Source organism: Rhinolophus hipposideros (genome assembly GCF_964194185.1).
Source record: "Rhinolophus hipposideros genome assembly, chromosome: 2".
In the NCBI taxonomy this organism is placed as follows: domain Eukaryota; kingdom Metazoa; phylum Chordata; class Mammalia; order Chiroptera; family Rhinolophidae; genus Rhinolophus; species Rhinolophus hipposideros.
In genome coordinates, this window is record NC_138048.1 from 81,027,269 (window position 1) to 81,036,070 (window position 8,802).

At 43.6% G+C, this 8,802-nt stretch overlaps 1 protein-coding gene across 1 annotated transcript; it reads right to left on the reverse strand.

Annotated features, from left to right (window-relative positions):
* Positions 1-1,100: 1,100 nt before the first annotated feature.
* On the reverse strand, positions 1,101-7,677 carry IL12A (interleukin 12A; the record flags this gene model as incomplete). Its single annotated transcript, XM_081029783.1, has 7 exons — positions 7,500-7,677; positions 6,654-6,808; positions 3,562-3,675; positions 3,162-3,197; positions 3,043-3,084; positions 2,802-2,945; positions 1,101-1,256 (listed from the first exon to the last, which is right to left on the reverse strand). Exons 1-7 carry the CDS (start codon positions 7,513-7,515, stop codon positions 1,101-1,103), a joined length of 663 nt encoding a protein of 220 aa, XP_080885909.1. The 5' UTR covers positions 7,516-7,677.
* Between the last annotated feature and the right edge of the window lie 1,125 nt (positions 7,678-8,802).

Sequence of the window (8,802 nt, forward strand, 5' to 3'; positions counted from 1 at the left end):
CTCCCGAGGGCCCAAAGGGTCACGAAAATTAGAATAATTTAACTAGAATGCCTCTTAATGATGTTTTTCCCAGTTGGAAGGTATTACAATGTATTTGTCTAATGCACAGTATGTTATGGAGCTGTGCCTAACAGGGAAAAACATTTTTACCTAATTTACTTTTAGATTCAGATGTGAACAAAAATAAAATATACTCTCAAAACCGTAATTCAATGGCCTTAGTATTAAAGCATATCTAGTCTTAGCTCTCTTTAAAATGATGGGATTAAAGGAATTAGGAAGTGGGTAAGAATATTGTAGAATTCTCTCCACGGTAATTTTGTTCAACTTGCATCAGCGTTTTGAATTTTCCCACAATGTGTATGTTAACACTTAAAGTACTCCAATTACATTAGAAAAATATGAGAATTAGTTTAATTTAGTCATTTTATTTTTAGAAGAACATATGGTATTTTTCAAATCCATTTGAAAATAAATATTTTAATAAATATAACATAAATAAATATGTTATTTATAATTTATAAACTTACAACTTAACAAAAGTTCACATGCCTTGATGAACACAAAATTATATAAATAAATATTTTAAAATAAATTATGCTTGAAAGTTTCTACAAATACTTTGATATAGAAATAGCTTATAAATTCTTGCTCTTCTATTAAAAAGAAAAACATTCTGTGAAGAAATTTTTCCCTCCTTAGCAATTTGCTCATTAAAACTTGAAAACAACTTATCCATAGGAAATGTGAAACATACTTGATGAAAGGAATCATGTGACTATAATAGTTCAACTTTTGGGTGGTGACAAATATAAACAACATGCAAATTACTGAACTACTGTGTTTCCCTGAAAATAAGACCGGGTCTTATATTAATTTTTGCTCCAAAAGATGCATTAGGGCATGTGTCAGGGGATGTCATCCTGAAAAATCATACTAGGGCTTATTTTCCGGTTAGGTCTTATTTTGGGGGAAGCACAGTAGTAGGACGAGGTAAAGCCACCCTCTCCCTCTCCCTCGTTCTTCCCACATCCTATTAAAATTTCTTTGGTTCAGATTTTTATAAAAATGACTTGAAGGTTGGGAGAGACCTCGGCTTTTTAGGAAGAATTCAGGTAGCTCATCATCCTATCAATAGTCACTGCACGAATTCTGAAAGCATGAAGAAGGATGCAAAGCTTGTCTTTCGTCTTATAAAAATCCAGTTCTTCAAGGGAGGGTTTTTGTGACACGGTCTCCTTGTTGGAATTCAGGGCCTAGGAGAATAAATATTGAGCACGACATATATGGTATTCCAAAATTAAAACATTCATCTATAAAAATGGGGGAAGCCGACACATATCTCAGAGCCTGCAACCTACTCCCTCATTACATCTCAACCCAGCCCAGTCTACTCCCAGCCAGATGGCCAGGCAGAACCTGAGAGAAGAAATCTCATTATCTAAGCACATGTATCTTCAGTGAGCTCTGGAAAGACCATTAAAGCTATTTAGAAAATCATCAGTGGAAGTTGCATTTTAGAAAGGAACAATTCTGTGAAGATGACATCTGCTGCAATATCTAATTGATTCTTATGTTATATTAAGAAGCTAAGTCGTTTTTAGAACAGGGAGGTGATGGATTGCTATTGATTGAAACACTGTCAATAAAAGACCTGTTTACTGGAGACCGATTTATGTCAGTTAAATAAACCTGGCAATGGATCACCCAGTTTGAGCCCTTGGATTTGACAGCACAATGCAAGACCTTCTATTTGCCCAATGATCAGTACTTGCACTTGTTCCTCACAAACAGCCTAAATGAAAGGTAGGGTGGGTAAAGTCCTCCCATTTTACAGAGGAAGAAACTGAGGCACTGAGGGGCAAATAGCCTGGTATAGTCTACTCGAATTGATTCCAGGGCCCAAATTACCCGACTTGGTCCTCAAAATGAAATATTATCTACAACTCTCTAGATGGTAACATTCTCTGATACTTGGATGGCATTCACTGCCTTTCAAACAAGTAATTTGCCACACACTCACAAAATGAATGAATGAGTGAAATAAAAATAAATTCCCTTTTAGACAATGATTTCTGACACCATATTTTTATCCCATGCCCTGGTAACCATGGCACTCACCCCGTTCTTCCTTAAGTGAGTATTGCTATGTTTTGTATCAGCATCGTGTGCTATGGGGCTTCAGAACTTACAAAGCAAGTTCTTGTCTGTGAATAACATTGTCGGGGGGGGGGGACCCCAGGTAATAGGTCATTCTTTTATTTCATTCATAAGTTTGGTTCAGAATGTGTCATATCCAGGCATTAACACTGTTTGTTTTCTCGAACAATATTTGCAGATAGGCATGCTGGCCCCTCACAAACCCATCCTGGAGCCTGTAGAGGTGAGTGAGAAGCGTAGTGAAATCCTTTTGACGGGGGGTTAAATGCTGGCTCAGTCTCTTACAAGCTGTATGACTGTGGACAAGAGGCTAACTCTCCAAGCTGTGGTTTCCTCCTTTGTACAAACCCCATATAGTTGTTGTGAGGATGACATAAGAAAATGTATGAAAATATTTTCAGGGAGCCTGGTGCATACCACTTGGTCAACAAACAGGTGGCTGCTTTCCTTAATTAGACTTGATCAGCTTTGCCCTTTCTCTAGAGGGCGCTCTCAAGGCTGTAGCTCTGCAAGGGTTTTAGAAGGGGATTTCAGGCCTCTCCCAGTCCAGGAAGGACTGACAGTATTCCTCTTTGTCAGGGACCCTGGCTGGCTGTCTCAGCATGAGGAAATTGCTCTCACTGATAGGAGGAAGGCCTTACCTGCATTAGCTCATCAATAGCTGCCAGCATGTTTTGATCCAGAATAATCTGCCTCATAGGATCCATCAAAAGCTTTGCATTTATGGCCTTGAACTCCATCTGGTACATCTTCAAGTCCTCATAGATACTACTGAGGCACAGGGTCTGGGTGATGCGACAAACAGGAGAGAATCTATTGAGATGGGCTGGACACTTACCCCCCTCCACCTATTGCATTTAAGGAAAGAGTGTTGTGTCTTACCATCACAGAAGAGGCCTTTCTGGAAGCCAGGCAACCCCCATGCTAGAAGAAAGAATAATCAGACATCAGTGACAGGAATGGGCTGAAAATGGGCTGAAACTTTTAATTTTTTGACTTACAAAAGAGATCTCTCTGGAAACCAGGCAACTCTCATTCTAAGGGAAAAAAAAATCATACATCAAAGAGTAATTCTGAATATAAAATTTTCTGACTTCTCACATACTTGTTTTCTTATTGTGGTTAAAAAAAACATAAAATTTACCATCTTAAATTTTACCATCAAAATAAATCTTAATTATTTTTCAGTGTATAGTTCAGTAATGTTAAGTATATTCATATTGTGAAAAACCTTATCTGTTTTTATAATTTTTTTTCAAATCTAACTTGTTTTCAAATATACCATGGGACCAAAGTCCCATGATGGTGGAGACCAGAAACATGTACATTTTTGTAAGAAGACGAGGTTTGATGCACAGCTTTTAACTGCCTTATGTGGTTTTGGAGGGAAAGCATCCATACCGTGGTTAATTCCAGTGGTAAGCAGGCCTCTACTGTACTGGTTTTATCTTTTGTGATAGCTTCATGGTCGATCTCTTCAGGGGTGCAGGAGTAAAATTCTAGAGTTTGCCTGGCCTGTAAAAAACACAAGGAGAAACCCAGTTTATAATATGAATAAGGAACCTGGCTCCCCATACCTTGGGGTACCAGCAAAGCCAGATCTGGTTACCCTTGACCTCCACTCTTTTGACCTGTAGGAACTTTGGGCTCTTCATAAGACAAAAGGAAACAGGTCATTTACACTCTCCCTCCCTCATCTACCTTTGCTATTAGGACATGTTTCCCTGGATGATGTGTTTTTTTCATTATGTAAACACTATAAATCATTTCAACGGGCTGTGCTAATCAGCATCTACACCACGCTGTGACACTTGCTTCTGGTGAAAACAGTTTTTTTTTTTCTTTTGCCAAAGCGCCCGTGTTTTATGACAATCTTTTTCAATTACAGCTTCAAAGGGGAACTGTTAAGGTTACAACTTGATGGATATAACAAACGTGCAACCCTAAAGACAAGTTGAGATTTAATTTGTGGCACACACACACACACACACACACACACACACGTCCCCTTAGAAACATGTTGGGAAGCATAGTTGAATATAATTATGAAATTTATCTTAAGAAGTAATGACTTTTGAATTGAAGATTGGGATCATTTTTCCATTCAGCAAGCCTGATGTGTACCAGGCAGTCTGCTAGGTATTAAGGAACATCACAAAAAAGAGGACTGTGTTATGTCTCCCAGGATTCCAAGTTCATTTGAGGAGACAGGCAAGTGCACAAATGACTACCCTGTTTCCCCGAAAATAAGACCTAGTTGGACAATCAGCTGTAATGCGTCTTTTGAAGCAAAAATTAATACAAGACCTTGTCTTATTTTACTGTAAGACCGAGTCTTTTATAATATAATACCCAGTCTTATATTAATTTTTGTTCCAAAAGACACGTTAGAGCTGATTGTCCAGATAGGTCTTATTTTCGGAGAAACAGGGTAGGAGACACATAAGCAGGTGAGAAGTATTGAGGAGGTATGAAGGTTCCCAGGAGGGGATGAAAGGGGAGCAAAGGCTTCTCCAGAGATGGGACATCTGCATGAAGAGGATTAGAATGCTGACTGGCAGGGCAGGGGACATTTCAGGCAGCGGGAACTGCATGAGCCATGAATCAAGGCTTAAGAGTGTAGAACATGTTTGGGAACAGGTAGTAAAATCCCTGTCTAGTAGGCACAATAATACCCCTGTCGCAAGATGCCCACCTCCCAATCCGTGAAACTGAGAAGATGTTATGTTTAAAAGCAAAGAAAGAGGAATATTAGGTTGCAGAGGAAATTAAGGTTGCTAAGCAGCTGACCTTAAAATAGGTCATCTTGATTATCTGGGTGGGTCCCATGTAATCACTGGGAAAGAGGGAGGCAGAAGAATCAAGGTCAGAGTGATGTAGCATGAGAAAGACTCAGCTGGCCATTGCTGGCTTTGAAGATGAAAGGGGGCTACAAACCAAGGAAAGTGGGCAGCCTCTACAAGCGGGAAAAGGCAAGAAAACAGAATCCCCCTTAGAGTCTCCAGAAAGGGATACAACTCTGCTGACACCTTGATTTTAGCCCAGTAGGACCCATTTTGGCTTTCTGACCTCCAGGGCTGTAACATAATAAATTTGTGTTGTTTAGAGCCACTAAGCTTGTGGTAATTTGTTACAGCATCAGTAGAAAACAAATACACTGTCCCTGGAGGTGTTCAAGCAGACCTGGGCAGCCACTATTCTGAGCAGGTTGTAAAAAGCTAGATTTGCAAATGTGGGCCCATGTTATAGTTCTTCAGATCTTTTCAAGAGAAGCTGGAAATTTGGATTCTTTTATGAAAGGTCCACTGTTTCGATGGCATCAAACGAAAAATTTCGAAATAAAATATAAAAGACATGGGTCAAACTCTACAAATCTGTGTGCTGGATATGGCCTGTGAATGGCCTGCGCATTTGCCACCTCTGTTTTCTGTAGTAGCCAGGTATTTGTTCTGGCCAATTTGACATAGGAATGATATTTAAGAAAATATCAAATTGAGTTCTGCAATCTTTTGAACTTTAGTGCTACATTTGAGAGTAGAACAGTCAACTTTTTCACAGAATGCATCTGTTTAAGTTGGAGCTCCTAAATTTTGCCCATATTGAACCTTTCTTCAGGAATCAAAGTACTTATCTTGGCAGTTTTTGTTTGGTAGGCCACCTTTTTAATTAAGATTGATTGAACTGTAAGGAGCAATTGGCAGCACATTACGAAAGACAAGAAGGAATAAAAGAGTTCTTTAAGAAGGCCTTGTGGCATTGAGTTTATTTTAAGATACTCATACAAGAGCAAGCTAAAAATATTCAAGAAAGATTTACTAGAGAACAGGAAGGCAAAAGGACACCTTTTAAAACATCAGTCTTTGGCCATTGCAGCAAAAGCAATAGCTACTAGAGCACTTTTAAAAGGAAAAAAGATTTTTTTTTTGGCATTAAAATATGAAACCTAAAAAATGAATGAAGCTGTAAATAAATTTATATAACTTTTCTCCTAGAAAATGAAGGCTGGATGTGGACCGTCACAGGCTTCCTGAAATGCGTCGCTCCAACAACGAACTGAGTTACCACACTGGAAGCTGGCGAGCGGTGTGAAGGGCAAATCTAATTCATCTTTGTAGCCCCTGGAGCACAGAGGCTGCACCTAATAACAGTTTCCTGGATTGATAAGTGTGTCAGAGAAGCAGTGTGGGCCTGACACAATTCCATCTCTGTTGGCAGGCTACAGGGAACACTGTAAATATCCACTTTCCTCTGTGTAGACACAGCCAAAATGAATGCCATTATAATTTATTACCACTCTTGCTTTCTCTGGAGACACAATTTCATTGAGACCTCTTTAGCTAATAGTTGGGCCATTTGTAAAGTTCCCTCTTCCTCTCTTGACAGCTCCTGATTAACTTCCACAATTTACCTGCAGTTCCTTCAGGTGACGGGTTCAGAGAAACCCCTTACCTAGAAAGACTGCTGAGTGGGAGCAAGGACATTGAAACACTCACCTTCTGAAGCATGTTGCCGACTGCCTTCAGCAGGTTTTGGGAGTGGTAGAGGCACTGGAACGTTCCTGGGCCTGGTGTGGCTATGGGCAGGTTTCTGGCCAAACTGAGGTGGTCCAGGTGGTTTAGGAGGACCAGGGTGACCACAAGGAGGAGGCCTGGAAGGGAATGGAGGGCTGACTGAGCTTGTCTGCCTGATGTGTCCTGACTCTACCTTCCATCCATCCTGGCCATCTCCGCTCATCCACCTCTTCTGGGCACCAACCCCCTTCCACCCAGTTTGAATCTTCCTTGAACAGCTGAGAAATGAATCAAGTTCTTGGAAGGCAGTGCTCTATTGCAGGGTTAGTGGCCAACTCGCTGTGAGGAAACCCTAATAGCTCACACAAGGGTGCTGGACTCAGCTCACCCAGAAAATGTCTCTATTTCACTTGTCGGGAAACTGAGGCTAAGTGGTGAAGTGACTGGCCCAAACCCACGCCCCAGTGGAGAGGCGCCCCAGTGGAGTGACAAAGCCCCGCTTTGAAGTCAGCTGGGATCTGCCCTCTTAGAGCTGTAGCTGAGGGGCCCTGGGCAAGAAACCATCCCGTGGAGCCTCAGTTTTTCAGTCGCGAAGTGGGCATAATGATATGTAGCTCACGGGGCTGTTTCAAGATCAAAAGAGACAGGTCCTATTTAGCTCATGGTAAGCGCTCTATAAGTCTTTCCCCACCCTTTCTCTCTGCTCCACACGAAGTTGTTGATTGTTTTCGGTCTCCCCTTGCAGTCCCGAGTTTCTGCCTCGTCTTCCCCCGTGGCCGCCCCTCCCCCCCAGAGCCCGGAGGCTCCGCTGGCTGCCCGGTTACTCACCGCGCGGCGGGCGCATGCTGAGCGGGCTCTGCGCAGACTGAACCAGCAGCGGGATGCCGACGGCCGGATGCGGCAGGTGAGCTGTTGCGGAGGCCGACCCAGGGGGTCACATTTTTATAATTGCCCCGAGGCGCGGCAGGACTTTCCCGGGACTCTGGTCTCTTGCTTGCTTTCTCTCTCTGTCTCTCTCTACATCACCTCGGTGACACTTGAAGTTCAGCCCGTGGGACTTGCAGCTCTTTCGGATTAACTCCCCGGGTGCCCAGCCGCAGTCGTTTGGGACGGCCCCGCCGCCTCCGGCCTGGCCCAAAGTGAAAGCGAAATTCGCGCCGAGTCGCCACACAGGGCTCCCGGGCACGCCTGCCCCCTTGACGGCCCCCTTAGTCACCCCGACGCCCCAGCCACCCGGCCGTCTTCCAGCCGCCCTGCAGCGCCGCCACCCGACGGAACGCCGAGTAGTGCCGTCCACTTTTCATCTAACGTATGCAGGGTGTGCTCTGAACGGCACCTCCCGCCTAGTTCTGGATAGGGGTGGGCAATCATTCATTCGTTCGTTTGTTCCTTCGTTCATTCATTCATTCAGTTCGTTGGTCCCCAGTGTGCGACGCTGACATCGTGCCAGGCATGGGACACCCAGCGGTGAACAGGCAGGCCCCTTTGAGACACTTCCACACCAAATCTGACTCGATGTGGTTTGTTCATGGGTACTATCTTAAACACACACACAGGTGAAACCAGACTGCTTATGCAATAACGACTTTCTAAGAGAATCCAGTTTCTTATAGTGTCCAGGAGAGAACTGGGACCATTTAGTAGGATGGATGCGCAGGGTCCTGGGAGGAGAAGCCCAGAGACAGGACACCTCATCAGCAGGAGCAGTGGCGGTGAGGAAGCAGGAGCGGCACCCAGGAGCAGGAGGCGCCCCTGACCTGAGTGTGGAAGGAGGAGTAGGCATTAGAGAGCTTCTAGCTGGGTGGGATGCAGATTCTAGGTGGGAGAGTAGGGTTCAGAAGCACAGGCAGGGAGGGCAGAGGGAGGTGGCGATCTAGGGGTCCTGCTGTCAGGGTGTGAGGTTGGAGGGGATGACAGGGCTGTGCCATGATGGCGGTAGGTGCCATGCTCAAGATGTACATTCTGCAGAGGGTTGTGGGGAGCCTCTGTAGGGTTTTAGGCAGTAACATGGTTGGATTTGCATGATGCGAAGATTTTTTTTCAACAGTAGTATTGAGGATGGAACCTAGGGATCAGGAGTGGAGCAGAGGGAGCAGTTGGGAAGGTGTGGCCAAGACCCCTTTCAGAATGG